This window comes from Azolla caroliniana, unplaced genomic scaffold, assembly GCF_043228905.1.
Source record: "Azolla caroliniana isolate FFs.n. ecotype wild unplaced genomic scaffold, voAzoCaro1.0.p SCAF_20, whole genome shotgun sequence".
Classification (NCBI taxonomy): Eukaryota; Viridiplantae; Streptophyta; class Polypodiopsida; order Salviniales; family Salviniaceae; genus Azolla; species Azolla caroliniana.
The window spans coordinates 7,121,618-7,138,858 of NW_028230455.1; the positions used below are offsets into that span (position 1 = coordinate 7,121,618).

Consider the following 17,241-nt stretch of genomic DNA (forward strand, 5'->3'; position numbering starts at 1 on the left):
GGCTCGTATCTACGGTCACGTAAATTGGTTTCCCTTCGGCATAGTCGGCCTTCCTTAGTGCCGGAGCTTCAAGAAGCAGTTTCTTTAATCTTCGCATCGCCTCTGTGTGCTCGTCTCGCCATTCGAACTTTATTCTTTTCTTTAGTAGTCCATATAACGGTTCGGCGACATGAGCGTAGTGAGGAATCCATATATGATAAAACGCGCACGCTCCAAGGAACCTTCGAACCTTCGTTTGGTTTTCGCATTCTTCTTTCATGTGTTGGATTGCGTTCACTTTGGATGGCGAGGGCTTCCGGCCGTATGCTCCACACAAGTGACCTACCACCAAGATCTCCGGTTGCCCGAATGCGGATTTTTCTCCCGAAAATGTCAAATTCGCATCTTCGAGCCTTTGAAGCACCTTCTCGCAATCTTTCATATGATCCGCAACGAACTTTCTACAACCTTCCTTATCTTTCGATTCATCTTTCTCCTCATCCGAACATCCTTTTATCGGAATATCATCCAAGAATGGCATTGTGATGTCCGGAATGCAATCCTTCAAGACTTTATTCATGGCATTCACCATATGAGCCACCGAGTTCGTTGCGCCTTGGGGTAAGGTACACATCCGCACAAGCCCGATCGGAGTCCTCATGGTTGTAATGTCCCGACTGTCGATCGCCAACTGGAATTGGTCATATCCGGAGTAGAGATCGCCAATGGAGTAGATGGACCGGCCCGCAAACGCTTCGGCAAATTCGTCCACGCTCAGACCGATTCCGGCATTTCGAATTGTCACCTTGTTGTCGGGTTGAAGATCTTGGATGAATCGCAATGATCCATTCTTCTTCGGCACCGTGAACCACCTATTGGAATAAGGAGCATTCGACGGTTCTAGAATTCCCATACTCACCTTCTCCTTTAAGAGCTCGATCAGCTTCGGAAGGTGTGCTCTCGGAACCGGTATCGGTTTCAAATTCCAAGGCACATGAGGCACCATGAAGATCACCATTGGCTCTATAACCTTTGGGTCGGCGCATCCGATTTCTCGTGGGAAGAATGCAAAAGCCTTCCCATGTCTCTCAAGCATATCGCGAAACATTCGCTCCTCTTCAGGGAGAAGGAAATCCTCCTTTCCAACTCGTAGCTTCCCCTTCGTCTCTTTGGTGAAGTCATGACCTATCTTCTTCGGATCTCTTAAGCTTGGATCGTTAGCGACTTCCTTCATCTTTTGCCAGCTATCTTCCGGTAGTGGAACCGCAACTGGCTTGATCTTCTTATCCACCGTTTTATATTTCGTGTTGATGTCAACTTCCTTCATCGAGATGCCAAGACGGTATTCATCGATGATAGCGTACATGTTGACAGAGTTAACCGAAATCACGCATTGGTTGTGAAGATAGCTCAAGTCCACGACGTCCTCGATTTCGCTGATGGTGTCGTTAAATGAGGCTTCTTCCATAATATGAGTCACGAACTCCCCTTCTTCTATTATGTTCTCACTATTAGGAATTGGACCGATCTTTGGTTGTCAAGACTCTTTATTCGTGCGATGGCTGCTCCATTATCGAACACTTTGGTCTCCATCTGAGATGATGTGATATAAGGTTGCGCTAGGATGACAGGATGCGACGCCGATTCTTGTACGAAGAAGTGTTGATCCATCTCCACATCCCCGATCGTGACTTTGACATTGGGACAAGCTCCGTACAAGTCCTCCGTAGACTTTGTTGCCGCGCAAATCTTCCATCCGTGGTTTGTATTGATTGGCCATCTTCCCTTTTTGTAGAAGTCGGTTGACATGAGGTTGATCTCCGAGCCGTGGTCGATCAAGGCTACGGCGGTCTCTTTCTTCTCCCCGATCTTCACCGGCGTCTCCGTTGTCGCTCGTGCCCAATGAGGTCGAGTGTAGTGGCTGTCCACCATATCTTCATCGATTTCGTCTCTTGCCATCGTTATGGCATTCGTTTTTGCTTTTTGCGGCTTCTCTTCTTCCTCGTCCGATTGTTGTCTCTTTCTCTTTACAAGGTCCACGATCGTGTCGTGGAACTCCTTCTTCGTAATGCCAAGAAATTCCCTCAAGGACAAAGTTATGTGGCTATCAAGAACTCGTTCTTCGAGAATCTTCTTTAGGTTCGTCGTCTGCTCTATGTCCGACCTTAGCTTATAGGTAGGTATAGTCCTTGTCCTCCGAGCGAGGTCTTCGACACCAACCTTCACGGGCCGAACCGTTTCTTCAACTCGTATGCTCGGCTCCCCTTTTTGGCTTGATTCTCGTTCCTCCGTTTGTAAAGGTCGACTCGTCTCCGCATCGTCCTTCTTTTTCGCGTTCCTTGTTTCATGTCTTTTTGATGGCCCTTGCTCTTCTATTCTCTTTCTCTTTTCTTCGACGAACACCTCGTGGTTGTCGCACATCACCTCTGCGAGTATGGTGTTGTCGTCCACCGGATCCGACCACCCGGTTATGCTTTGCACGCTTCGGTCCGCAAGCTCTACCTCGTTCGATGTGATTTTTCCCTTCTTCTCATATTCGAGAACGGAAGTCCAAAACTTTGCTCCCGCTCTAGCAGCTTCAGTCTTGTCTTTCCCGACTCTTATTCCGGCCGACGCAGCATAGTGCATCGCATCCACATGAGTCGCATCGGCATCCTCCATAGATCTCTTCATTCCTCCTCTTCCGAAATTCACCCGTAGGGGTCTTCTAGTCTCGCTTGAGCAGATCATGTTGTCCTCTATGTATACGATATTTTGTCGAATCGCCTCTCGAAGGCTCGCACAATCCCTTCTCATGTGGTCCATGCTATCGCACCACACGCATCTAAAGGGTTCTTTTCCTTTAGGGCCCCGATGATTCATGTTGGCTAGAGTGACCTTCTCGAACTTCTTCGCTAGCTCTTCAATGATGTCGTCATCAATCTTCTTTTCTTCCACGTTACTTTGTCTTGGCGGCTCAGCTACTTTCGGCGGTCTTGCTTTCTCCGTGGTAGTCGGTCCCGTCAAGTCGGTGTCATCAACCCATTGGCGATGCTTGTCGAGCCTATTGCATGCCCGCTTCACCGCGATCCAGTCCGCTACGAGCCCATTTGCTTGGGTATCATCTTCGAGAAGAGTCCCCAACTCCCGTCTATCCTTTATGTCCACGGCCTTCAAGAAGTACAAAGTCTTGTCCTCTTCAAGCAATACTTGGTCCATATTGGGGAGACGACTAAACATTTGGTCGAATTCGTCGTACACCCTCGAGACGCTCATCTTCTTATTCTTCTTCTCTATCCACTTCATCAGGGCATGTCGAGTCATCCTCGTTGAGTCTTCAGTCACGAACTCCGCTAGTATCGTTTTCTCGAACTCGGACCATGTTGTCTTTCCTTCTTGAAGCTCGATGACGCGTCTTTGGATGTTGTTGGCGACAACTCTCTTGAAGCTTGCGATTTGACGTGCCTCGGACACGTCCCTTTGATTCATCTCCCTCTTATATGCATCAAGGAACTTCGTAACGTTCCTTCCATCGAATTGGCCCTCGAGCTCTACGACACGATCGACAGCCTTCTCCACGCTCGCGTCGTTGTCCCGAGATCTCATCATTTGCTCGACGATTAGCATCATCCTTTCGAGCTCTCCTGCTTGGTTGCTTGAGGACGCCATCTCCAAGTATTAATCTTGACTTGATCCTTCCTACCGCCTCTTTCATGTCGGGTTCACCACTTAATTATGTCGTGAAGATCCGTCACTACGCGCGGATCGTGATGCGGAACCGCCGGGGTTCTAGACCAGAAGGATTTAGAGTCGATACAAGCTTTGGCGAGAAAGTACTTAAGATAGATTGAGAAAGAGAGAAGATGAGATTACACGATTGATTTGATAACGAATTTCTTCTTCTTAATTTTCATAAAAAAAATTCGTGTTTTTTCTCCTCCCCCTTCCCTCTTTTATAGATGCTCTCATGCATATGATGCATGTGAGGGTACAAGACATGCATAAATTGCATGTTTGCCATTTGGCGCTTAAGAATTACATGTGGTGCATGCTCACTCATTTTAGCTCTCATGTATGAGAATTTACATGTAAAACTACAATGATAGAAATATAATTTCAACTAAATTGCATGGCTTAATGGTAAGCCAATTGATTCCTAACTTGGAGGTGCAAGGTTCGAATCCATACTTGCCCTCCTTGTATATGTAAATATGTATATATATTTATATATTTATTTATCTAGTCGCCGGACGCCGGTTCGCCGGATACCGGTGCCGCCGCCGGATGCCGTCGGTTACCAATGCCGGATGCCGCCGCCGGATTGCGGTCGGATGCCGTCGGATCATCGGCTCCATCGCCGGTCCGGTTTTGGTTGGCCAAAACCCTTTACAAGTAGCTAGCCACCTCCACTCTTAGTTCAAGTTACCTTGAACTCTCTATGCTCTACACATAGACACAAAGATAATATCTTTTGCTCCACCTTATATATGATGAGAGCTGTATTTGTCGTGCCTATGTGGGATATCTCACAATTTTCTCCTTTCCTTTTTCAAACTTTATACCCTCATATCTTGACATTTAGTTGTCCGTTTCTCGTGTAATAAAGTGCATTCGAAACCTCCATCATTTTGTACTTAGATATTAAAAATGTTATCTTCACAATTATTGTACTACATGATTCATACTCGATTTCGTACGTTTTATAGGATTTTCACACTATTGCCGAAAATCTTCACGACAGCGTGTTTGTGAAGAAGTTTGAAGGTGCAGACTTCCTAATACTCCTCCTTTATGTGGACGACATGTTGATCGTCGGACGAGACCAAGTCAAGATACGGACGCTGAAGAAGGCTATGAACCGGACCTTCTTAATGAAAGACTTGGGTCCGGCAAGACAGATACTAGGGATGCATATCATCCGGGACCGGTCAAAGATGAAATTGTGGGTGTCACAGGAGAAGTACGTGACAAAGGTGCTTCAGCGGTTCAACATGTCAGATGCGAAACCGGTCGGATCGACACTCCCAGCAAACTGCAGGTTATCCGGTAAGCAAAGCCCGAAGACGAAGGCAGAGAAGGCGGATATGATGAAGATACCATATGCCTCTACCGTCAGGAGCTTAATGTACACAATGGTGTGTACCCGACTAGATATCGGATATGCAGTCAGAGTAGTGAGCCGGTTTATGAGCAATCCCGGCAAGGAGCACTAGAATGCGGTAAAATGGATACTCCGATACTTGAAAGGCACCTCAAGTATGTGTCTCCAATTCGGCTCCGGTAAACCCCAACTTGACGGTTTCACCGATTCGGATATGTTGGCTGATGCGGATACCAGTCTGTCAACATCCGGATACGTGATGACATATGCAGGGGGAGCTGTTTCGTGGCAGTCGAGGCTGCAAAAGACGGTTGCGTTGTCAACCATGAAAGCGGAGTACATGGTAGCAGTGGAAGCCAACAAGGAAATACTGTGGATGATGGACTTCATCGGAGAGCTAGGGATTCGACAAGAGGAATACTGGCTCTATTGCGACAGTCAAAGTGCCATCCACCTTGCAAAGAACGCATCATACCAGTTCAGAACGAAGCACATCCAGCGTAGGTACCACTGGATCCGGAAACGGGTAGAAGATCGAGAGTTCGTGCTGATGAAGATCCACACGGAGGAGAACGGGTCAGATATGTTGACCAAGGTGCTGACATCCGACAAGCTGGATGCATGCGGGAAGTGGATCGGACTGACGAGGCATCCCATGCTGGAGTGAAGGGGGAGTTTGTTAGGATTTCGGTCCCTCCGGATGGGATGATGAGTACCCGGCAAGGAAGACCCGGTGAGAATTGGATGATGCAATCTCGATCAGAAGCTCTCACCGGATGAAGGGACATATATGGAAATATGTTTCTGAGAGCCCATTGGGGCTATATCTATAAATAGTCCTAATGTCATATTAGTATAATTATGACCTAGGGCAAATAGAGTGTATATGTGTGTGTATCATTGTGTTGTCATTTTTGACATAGAGTTATTGGTGTAACTGTTGTACAGAGCGTAGCAGAGAGAGAGAGAGAGAGAGAGAGAGAGAGAGAGAGAGAGAGAGAGAGAGAGAGAGAGAGAGAGAGAGAGAGAAAGAGATACAGAGTGATTCTTTGTTGTAACCGCCACCAGGCGAAGAGTGTGAGCGCGAGGTCGTCGCCTTTGTGCCCCCTGTTGTATTCTTTGACATAGTGATAGTTTGGAGTCCGTGGGCTCCTGTGGTTTTCCATGTTAACATACTGTGTACCCTCTCTCATATTGTCTGTGTGTACGTGTATTCACCTCTATTCCCATTCGTGGTGTTCGATTCTAAATGACACGATTTGAGACTCGGTTGTGGCCGAGTAATATTCCGCATATTTCGCATGACATACATGCATGGGTTGGAGTCTGATCTGTTGTATCCAAGCTGCCTTATGTGGGAGTTGAACTTCTGGTACCACATTCTCGGCGCTTGTTTGAGGCCATATAGACTTTTCTTTAGTCTGCATATGAGGTGACTGTCCTCCCCCGTCGCCGTGAAGCCTGCTGGTTGAGACATGTATATGTCTTCTTCCAGATCTCCGTGTAGCAATGCCATCTTTACGTCCAACTGCTCGAGCTCTAGATCTTCTATCGCCACGACTCCTAGTAGGAGTCAGAGGGTGGTCATCTTGACTACTGGTGAGAAGATCTCGTCAAAGTCAACCCCGTATTCTTGTTTGAATCCTTTCGCGACAAGCCGAGCTTTGTACTTGGGTTTCTTTGAGTCAGATACATACTTGTATCGGAACACCCATTTGCAAGGTAGCGGCTTTCTTTCTACCGGTAGTTTGACCAACTCCCATGTTTGATTCTGATGAATCTAGTCCATTTCGGATTTCATGGCTTGTTGCCATGTTTCGGCGTACGGTGCGGCCATAACTTCGTCATACGTGCTTGGTTTGCCTGCATCTGTGTAGTTGATGTAGTCGAGACCCGGTTGATAAAACTTTGTTTGCCTTCGAGCTCGTCCAGATCTCCTAGGTGCCGTAATATCTGGTTCGGATCCTTCGATCGGTTCCGATTGACGATCTGTATTTCTTGAACCAATTGTGTCAGGAGTCTTGTTTGGTATTCCGCCCCCGGTTTGGGATTTCGGTTGTGTCTGGTTGTTCTCCCCTGCGGTTGTTGTTGACTCTTTTCTAAGTTGTCCTTTGTTGACTCTGCCTTGATCGACCTTTGTCGATTCGGCTCTGTCTTTGATGACTTTGTCTTTGAGTTCGACGTTGGGACTTATTGCGGATTCGGTGTCAGCTGGTTGGAGTTCAATTGTCTGTTGACTCTCTGATTCGGCCCGGTGGGTCGATCTTTCTACGATCTGGTTGTCATCTTCGAAGGATACCTTCTTGCCCACTATTTTCGGCTGGTTCCATTGAGAGAAGATAGAGTCTTCATTGAAGACTACGTCGCTGTTCCAGATCCATTTCCGGTTCTCAGGGTCCCATAGTCGGTAGCCGAAGTCCCCATCGGTTCCATAACCGAGAAATATGCACTTTGTTGCATGGGGTGCCAACTTCGTCCTTTTTTCCTTGGGGATGAACGCGTAGGCTTCGCATCCGAATATACGGAGCGTATTGTAGGTCGGTTGTTTGCCTGACCATAGTGCCTGTGGCACTTCGAGCTTGATTTCTCTTGACGACGCCAGATTGATCAGGTATACTGCCGTCTGCAATGCCTCGGCCCAGAATTCCAGCTTCAGTCTGACTTGCTGGAGCATTGCCGTCACCCTCTCCTGGATCGTTCGGTCGATCTGTTCAGCCACCCCATTCTGCATGGGTGTGTAGGGAACGGTCTTTTGGTGCCCGATCCCTTTGTTGGATAGGTACTGTTTGAAGGCACTAAAGGTGTACTCACCTCCATTCTCGGATCGAAGTATCTTCACTATGTATCCCGACCGGTTCTCCACTTTAGATATCCATCGAGTGAAGACCTCGAGCACTTCATCTTTGGACTTGATGGAGTATGCCCAAACTTTCCGTGTACAGTCATCTACGAATGTGATGAAGTACCGGGAGCCTCCTAGTGATCGCCCTGGCATGGGCCCACATATGTCTGTGTGCACGAGCTCTAGGGGTTGTCGTACCATCTCATGGTGGAGAGAGTGCGGACTTCGGATCTGTTTCCCATATTGACAGTGCTCGCAGAAGTTTGTCTTTGCTTGGAGTTTCATCATGTAGTCGACCGACATCACCCGATCAAGTCCGGCTTGTGACATATGGCCGAGTCGGCCATGCCATAGGTTCAGGTCGGTCTTTTTTGGCTACATTCACAGCCCCTTCAGGGTTGATCGCCATCAATGGGTATAGATTATTATACTTATGCCCACTATCGATTTTGAGATTTCCTCGGCTGATCACCCATGTCGACTCATGTAGAGTCGTTTGATACCCATCTTTGGCTAACATGATGATGGAGACCAGACTCCTCTTTAGATCAGGTACGTGCCGAACTCGGTGCAGGGTTATTGTGTTACCATTTGGCAATCTGATGGGAACCTCCCCAGTTCCGGCTATCTTGCACTCCTGCTCGTTTCCCAGTCGGGCTGTGCCGCTGGCGTCTGCTTAATAGTTCGAGAACCATTCAACGTTGGGGGTCACGTGAAATGTGGCACCAGAGTCTAGTAGCCACGTGTGTGCAACTTGTGCACTGTAGAGGACTTCTCCGATCATTGAATCCTCTAGGGAGAGGATTTCTCCGAATTGGGTGTTGGCAACATTGATCTGGTTGCCAACTGGGGCGTGGTCTGAGTCGGAACGTCCCCGATTCTGCTCGGATCGTCGACCACTCTCTTTTCTTTTTATTGACCAGTAGTTGGAAACATTGTGGCCAGCTTTCTTGCAGTGTGTGCAGTACTCGCTTGTTCGGCTTGTTTTCGACTTCAACCGTTGTCGGTCTCCCGTCGTTCTTGATCAACTATATTGTTGACCGGTTCAGTCGGCTTGTTCTTTCGGTCGAACGACTCAGTTGAGTGGTGGGCTTCTACCGACTCGTCGATGGATAGTCCCATCGATTTTCGCCTGATGTCCTCTGTGAGGACTTGGCCGGTTGTTTCGTCCAAATTCAGGATCGGTCGGTTATTGGCGTGTGTTGTACAGAATACCTCCCAACTCGCCAGCAAACTCGATAGGAGGGCAAGGGCTTTCACTTCTTCTTCGAAGTTGATCCCTTGGGACGAGAGCTCCGACAACACCCGGCTGAAGGTGTTGATGTGGGAGGTTTCCGGATCGGTCTCTTTCATCTTCATGTTGAACAATTGTTTGATCAAGATATGTTTTGAAGATGAAGACTTCTTCTCATATACGACCCATAATTTCTCCCACAATGAAAACGCTATCATCTCTTTTGCCATGCTGAAATATATGTTTTCAGCCAGATGCATTCCGATGGTGGAGCGTGCTATTTCGTCCATTGATCTCCACTCTTTTGCTGTCATCGAAGCAGGCTTTTTGTTATGCCGAATGACTTCGACCTGTCTTCGGATAATCAACACATCTTGCATCATCTCTTTCCACAGGGCAAAGTTTTTGCCGTCGAACTTTCTAATTTCAACTCCTGTTCCGGATGTTGAAGCCATATTCTTTTTGTGGATTTGATGTTTCTGACCTGGTCTTTTCTTTCAGCTTCTTCTTCTGTTATCTGTTGCCGCCACACAACAAAACACTGCTTTGATACCACTTGTTGGTTAATGTCGACAGTTATGCGGAAGTGTGTGTTCGGATCTGATGGCTAGAACAACAAACAACATACACACAGAAGATAGAGAAGGCAGATATAGACTTACACAATTGCACGCTTTAATGGAAAGCTTCTTATTTCTGCACAACGTGTTTTTCTCTCTCAGAGATTACAATCGTCTCCTCGTCATCGTCATCATCGTCGTCGTCTCATTACAATGTTAGGTATTCACTTATATACTACACCCTAACTTATTAACGAGTTCACACTTGGACGGATACAACTTGGAAGAAGTCGGCCTTTTATGCCAACAACTAATTGGCTAAGTGATAGCTAATTAGCTACTACCAACCTATAGTCTAGCAACTAATTAGCTAAGATGTAGCTAATTGGCTAAGTGGTAGCTAATTAGCTATTAGACTAACATGTAGCAATATCGAGCAGTATTCAACTTAGGTCATAGAAAAACACAAGAGAAGCCGCTAATTAGCTGACATGTTGTTGTAGAATCACGTGGAGTAAGGAGGTTGCATGAGGTGTCTGGTTCTGATGACGCCGCGACCGATGAGGAGATAGTTGGCAACGTGGCTGAAAGTAAGAGTCTGCTATCACATCGCCTTCAGATTAGCTCCACCCTATTCTTTTGGAAGATTGTATTGAATTAGGCAACGTTGGGAAAAGCAATGAAATATTGGAAACAACATGTAAATTTGAGGTTCATAACAACAATGTTTTTGAACACTTGATGCAACATTTCTTCGAATCCCAAAACCTTGATTCAACCCCACCGAGCCCAACTATTGATGATGTCCCACCAGATCCCATTGTACATGAAAAGCTATCAGAAGACGCGGCTTACGTGCAAGCCACTGTTGAGCCGATGGAAAGGTTGTCGGAGAAGGACACACTTGCGCAATGGGTGAAGAAGCAAGGCTAAATGGGCAACCAGCTAGAAAAAGGCTGAAGAAGGGTCCACGATCGGGTACAAGACCAATTACTCGATCAAGGGGCTCTTGAATTGGAGCTAATTACTACCAATTATTGATTAGTGAGATATGACTATTAGCTATTTTCCTAGAAAATTATGAAGATGGCCTATGGTCTATTTGGACAAGTAACACCTCAGATTGGTTGTTGTTTGATCCACATTATGTAATACTATTATTTTGTTGCAGAATATTTCATGTTCATTGTGTTGTTTTGTGAGACTATTAGCTACTTTGTGAGTGTGAATATGCTGGTGTTTTTTGATGTTGTAGAGTCTAAAGGGTTTGAATCTATTGCTCCTAAGGCCGATGGCAGTGTGGAAACTGTTGATGTTGCTATGTGTTTAGAGGGCCCCATCTTGAAAGTAGATGTAGCAATTGGCACAAATTATCTAGTCACACAAGTAGATCAAGCATGTTGCACAGATGATCTGATTTTGCAGGTAGATGCATCATGTGATACCAGTGGGCTGATATTGACCAGAGAAGTATCTAAATGCATAGAGGTAATGCCAGGACCGATGACACAATCGACTATACAAGAGCAAAACAGTGTGAAGCCAGGCCCAAGGACTACACAAGAGCAAAACAAGGTGAAGCTAGACCCAAAGACACAATGGACTAGGGGTTTGAAGGGGAAAAGAACACCAATTGTGTCGACAAAACTTGAGTTGATTGAAATTGATCGTGTGCTACCAATACTTGGTGTAATAGAGGCTCAATTGCAGGAATGGAAACCTAAACCATTAGAAGACGAAAGAAGAGCCTTGATCTTGGAGCTTGATAAAGTTTTGATGAGTGTGCGATATATGACACCAATGAGGGACGCGAATCAATTTATAGAGTGGGCTATGCAATACTTTGATTTGTTTATTTGGAGTGTAAAACCACGTTCAGATGTTTGGAATTGTGTAGAAAGATTCTTTCCAAAGTGGCGACGACACTTCAAGGGTCAGTGGACACGAGAAAGATGTGAGTAGCATGATATTGCAAGATTCAAAAGACTTTCTGATTTTTGGCATACTTGGCCCAAATATAATGATGAGAATATGTTGATTATGGATACATAACATTTCTGACATTACTACAACCTTTGCAGATGCTGTCTCATTGTACCCGACAAAATGCTTGATAACTACTTGGTGAAAACATTGAGCTGCCAACTAACTACATGGTTGTGGACACCATACTGAGCTTGGTATGCAGATCACATATGTAGAGAAGTTCCACTGAACAACAAGACCTAAACTATTTATAGGCGCTTTGTAGACATTGTCAATGGTGTATTATAAATATGTAATTTGATGACAGATTAATCAATGAAGAATTAAATTGCTTGTTTTGAGTAAATGATCTACTTTGTAATTTTAAAATAGGTCATTGATTTCTGATTTCATGTTATTGGTTGTTCTCAAAATGACAAACTGTTTGAACTTGTACATGGTTCACTTGAGAGTGAAAAAACCATTGCCAAAATATATTCCAGCAAGTATAATCGTCATTATGCACATTGAACAGACATTAAAATTGAAAGTTGCAATAAGTAAAAGGGACAGTAATCAATACACATTTAACATACACGATTTTATTAAGAAACAAGAACAGAAAAAGACTCCCAAAAGATTTTGTTAAACAGTTTTTTTGCAATACAACTACTTTGTCCACTTTACAAGAAAATTGGTATGATCTCCTTATTGCCACAAATTCCATGGCATACTATTAAAAATACATTCATACACATTAGCACTAATTGTGTATAAATTAGAGCAGCTATTGTATTGTGAGATCAAGATGTTGATGCACCTAACCAAATGAGAGTACATGTACGCTACTGGTTTGTCTTCTAAAAGCCTATACACATAATCGTAATCATCTAGTCTTGCAGAAAAAATACCTTCGATGTAGAATGTCTCGGCAGATACAAAATTTCCCCAAGCATCTACAATATTCTGCGTTGCACATTGTTTACAAATAGTGCACTTCAATACATAGAAATCAACACCCTCTAATTTTGTTTCTTCTGCATTTACAACGAACTTATTCCCAACATTTATGACATGTATAATTCAGAGTATCTCCACGATCCTGATATGTGAAGTCAACATTGTGTTATGTTTCTCCATCCGTTCGGTCCTTATCATTCAATGTATGGTACTCCCAATTCTGAATATATGCTTTATTTAAACAATACCTCCAATTTCCCTGCACACAATGGAAGCAAAAACAAGTTAATTCTCTAACCGCAATACAATGACCATCCAACCTAGAATAACCCCGAACAACATGGATAGATCGCAATTCGGGAATTCCTTGACACTCCTAGGTCTTCTCCCTACTTACTTCATCTATCTTGACTTCCCAAAATTCACGCTTGATATCTCGGACCTGCGAGGAATAAACACCAGTTGCACTCGTTGACATATTAGCTCTTAAAAATTCGTCTACATGTGCTGCACAATTCATATGCACACCATCTGCCTTTAGTTGTTCATGGGTTAGTGGCCGCTTTATAATTGCACCTGCTCCATCATGTTCACCTTTACCATGACCAAACCCCAAAAAATTCCATCTCATCTCCAAACCTGTTACAGAAGGATACCTCCCAACAAAATAAAATGGACATCTAGCCTTGAATTGTGACGCAACTACGTAAGACCAGACCCAATGTTGAGTAAGCTCCAAATGTTGACATAATAACCATTGCCAATGTAACTTTAAATAGTATTGGACAAACAATGTATCATGCTTCTTATCATCAGAAATAAAAAAATGAATTTCTTTCTTAACATCACATGAAACTCGAAAATATGTTATGTGCACAAAAATGGTTACTTGCACTGAACACCAATGCATGGATTGAATTTCATTCTGCTGCTTGAAAGTATAATTCTTTGCGAAATCTACTACTGAGACAACAATCATTTGGAAAATCAGATATGCAAGTCTTAAACTGATGGGCATGCCATGTATAAATGATGTTGTGTTTAATTGACTTTCCTAGAGATACTATAAATAGATACGCCCAATCCCTTGGTTTAAGCGACTTCTTAAGTAGATCCTTTCTTTTACACACCTTTCCTTCGAAATTAGTGTCCACAAAATCAAATAACCAACGTTGTTTATGTACGCGTATTTAACGTATCAATACGTATAATACCTTCTTATTTGTATAGTACATACCATACGTCAAAGTTGTTCATTCAAATGTCATATACATTCGTCTAATACGGTATTTAACGTACCTTTAAAAAAATACGTATAGTACTTATTTATAGAAAATGTGAGCAAAACCCTAAAGAAAGCAAAAGAAAAGAACAACTTTAGTAAAATAGAAGGAAGGAAGAAAGACGGACAGAATAGACTTAGAAGAAGAAGAAGAAGAAGAAGAAGAAGAAGAAGCACTAGAAGAAGAAGAAGAAGAAGCACTAGAAGAAGAAGAAGAAGAAGAAGCACTAGAAGAAGAAGAAGAAGAAGAAGCACAAGAAGAAGAAGAACAACAAGAAGAACAACAAGAAGAACAACAAGAAGAAGAACAAGAAGAAGAAGAAGAAGAAGAAGAAGAAGAAGAAGAAGAAGAAGAAGAAAATAAAATCAGGTTAGTGAATATGTTTCTTTCTTTTATTTTTTATGATTAAGTATACCTCCCATTTTGTTGTATTCCAATGTCAAGTTGTATGATAATACCAAATGACAAGGGAGATTTAATTTTTAGTTGATCTAGTTTACGTATGCTTGTGTCCAGCAATCTATCTATTCCACAATAATGCATCTATACAAGTAACAAATTGGTAGACAATTGTAATTGACGTCATGCAATAAAACTCTCCTCTTTGCAAGTGTTGAGATCAAATATTATAGGAACCATGTGTTGAAACTCAAACATGTATGTATACATGTAGACAATGTGTTCAAAATCTTTCACAATTTGTAGCATTAGCTAATCCTTTGCTTATTGATTTTAGTGGTTGTATCCCATTTGAATTCATTTCAGAAATTGATCATTCTAATTTACTTTCCATGTTACTATAAATGACATTGGTTTCCAGAAACATTGAAGATCTCAATTTCGTGTCATGGGAAAAGTGCTTGGTCCTTTTTTAATGATGTCCCATTTTTTATCATTTGCAATGCATATTTATTTGTGTTAACAACTACTCATTTTTTGGAATATCATGGTTTTGGTTGTCTGCTTTTGAATGTGATGGGTATGAATAAATGTGCACTTGCTAGAACCCTTTCAATACAGCCTCCATATACATGGATTGTCCTTTATCTGTAGGCCCTAATAAACCGCACACTTTTAGGACATGGGCAATGTATATGCATCCGGAAAGATTCCATCAACTTGCATTTTATCGAAAGAATCTAATGCTTTCTCAGTAGTTCTATACTCAACAAACCCTCCAATGAGAGCATTCCTTTAAGACACAAGAAAAGGTGAAAGTGTTTGGTAGTAATAAGTATCCCCTCATCTTGTATCTTTTCAAAGCTTTTCAGTGCATCCTCAACGGGTCTATGCTCAGCATATCATGCAATCAATGTTGTCCATAATACCACATCTCGGTTGGACATTCGGTTGAAAACATTTTGCACTTCCACTATAGATCCACATTTGACATACATATCTAGCAAAGCACTATGAATAAATAGATCTTCATCGAACCCTTTCTGTACATCTTCAAGATGGATTTCTTGACCAAATTCTACTTCCCTTTTGGCTTCCAAACTTGTTGAATTTTTTGCTTTTATGCATATCGTTATTACGTTAAGCATTAAGGCTCTTTAGTTAAGTTATGGTAATTTTTGCATGTCGTTATTACGTTAAGCATTAAGGCTCTTTAGTTAAGTTATCTATGATGACGCCAGTCACATGGTGGGAAAATTTTGGTGGAAGAACTCCAAAGCTCCAAGCATTAGCTGTCCGCATATTATCCCAAGTAAGTGTCAAGTTTTGAAAAAATGATCAATTTTATAGTTAAGTTCTAAAATACTGCACTTTTGTGTACTACCTTTTATTTCATATTTTGTTTTCTATTAGGATTGCTCTTCTGGGGCAGCAGAAAGGAATTGGAATGCACATGCTCTCGCACATACAAAAAATAGAAATAGACTAAAGGTAGCACAACTTGAACGATTGGTATATGTGCGAGAGAACTTAAGGCTAGTTCGCAAGTTTGAGACTGTGAATGCATCTCCAATGCAGGTATTGTTTTATTCACTTCTTATAATTTACATTCCTCAAATTTCGTTAAGCTTTTATAAACTTGTTTGCAGGTGAATCCAAATGAGATAGATGTCTCTAAGACTCTTGATATTCCATCTATTAGCCACGAGAATGATATGGATAGAGAATTCTATGAAACTTATTTTCAAGAAACAATGAGCCTGAGAAGAAGGACAAGGAGCATGACAAGATCACATACGACAACATCAAGTGATGGAGTCCCTATTGATCGAATACGGAGGTAGAGGCCAAGAAGAGATGATGAGCGGTCTTCTTGTAATAGGAGAATAACAAGATCAAGTACATTTGCTTCTTTACCACCAAATGATCAAGATAATGTTAATGGAATAGAAGAAGCAATTCATACAAATTATGATGATCTTACTGATGAAGAACCTATGTTGATGTCATCAACTAACACTGAATCTGATGATGAAGATGGTGATTGTGATGAGGACGAGATCTAATGACTAATATTTCTGATTTCTATACATTATTACTAAGCTCAATAGCCATATGTTACTTTTCTTTGATCTAAGCCCATTTTGATACATTGGAGTCTTGGACATAGTTCAAGTTATGTGTTCTTAGAAGTCAAATATTTGATGTTATGTGTTGTTAAGGTTTTTTTCTAAATTTTGTTCCTACAATGCATTCTATTTCTTTGACAAAATGCAATGTAAGTGTATCTCAAATATTTGATGTTATGTGTTCTGAAGGTTTTTTCCAAATCAAAAGATGTGTTCTTTTCTTCAATAGGTATGTTGCACTTCTTTTCAAAGTGTTGTTTTTGTCAAAAGTACGATTTTTTTTGTAGAATTTTAGCTTGTCATGACTCATCATGTGAATTCCCTCAATCATGTGAGGGATATACAGTTTTTGCTTCGTGGCCTTGGCTGTTGTTGTAAATGCCCAACAAGTTTGGGTTTTTTTTTACCTAACAAATATCTATTTGATTTGTTGATTTGTATCCTTTTGATTCTCATATTTGCTCGATTTGCCCTTTAGTACTTTTAAGATGCAACTACAGCCATGGAATGCTTCGTTACATTGCATATACACGGTTACAATATTACAATATTACAAATATTTTTTAAGAAAGTAAATAAATTTCAAATTCTAGAAGTATTTAACGTACTATACGTATTTTATGCATTTTATAGGTATTTAACATACTAAAAAATGTATTTAACGTATTTTAAAATTGGGAGGTACTATACCCGTATTAATACGTTAAATACGTATGGTATTAGTACCGTACCTAATGTACCTAACAACCATGGAGGTAACATGCTCTTATGATTTACAATGCTCTTGTAGGCTAGATTGACAAATTGGGC

General features: G+C 42.3%; 1 protein-coding gene across 1 annotated transcript; it reads left to right on the plus strand.

The window, feature by feature from the left end:
• Nucleotides 1–15,530: 15,530 nt before the first annotated feature.
• On the plus strand, nucleotides 15,531–16,368 carry LOC147850877 (uncharacterized). The gene is made up of 4 exons (XM_087336028.1): nucleotides 15,531–15,614; nucleotides 15,716–15,880; nucleotides 15,952–16,142; nucleotides 16,185–16,368. The coding sequence occupies exons 1-4, from the start codon at nucleotides 15,531–15,533 to the stop codon at nucleotides 16,366–16,368; spliced, it is 624 nt and encodes a 207-aa protein (XP_087192154.1).
• Nucleotides 16,369–17,241: the final 873 nt, after the last annotated feature.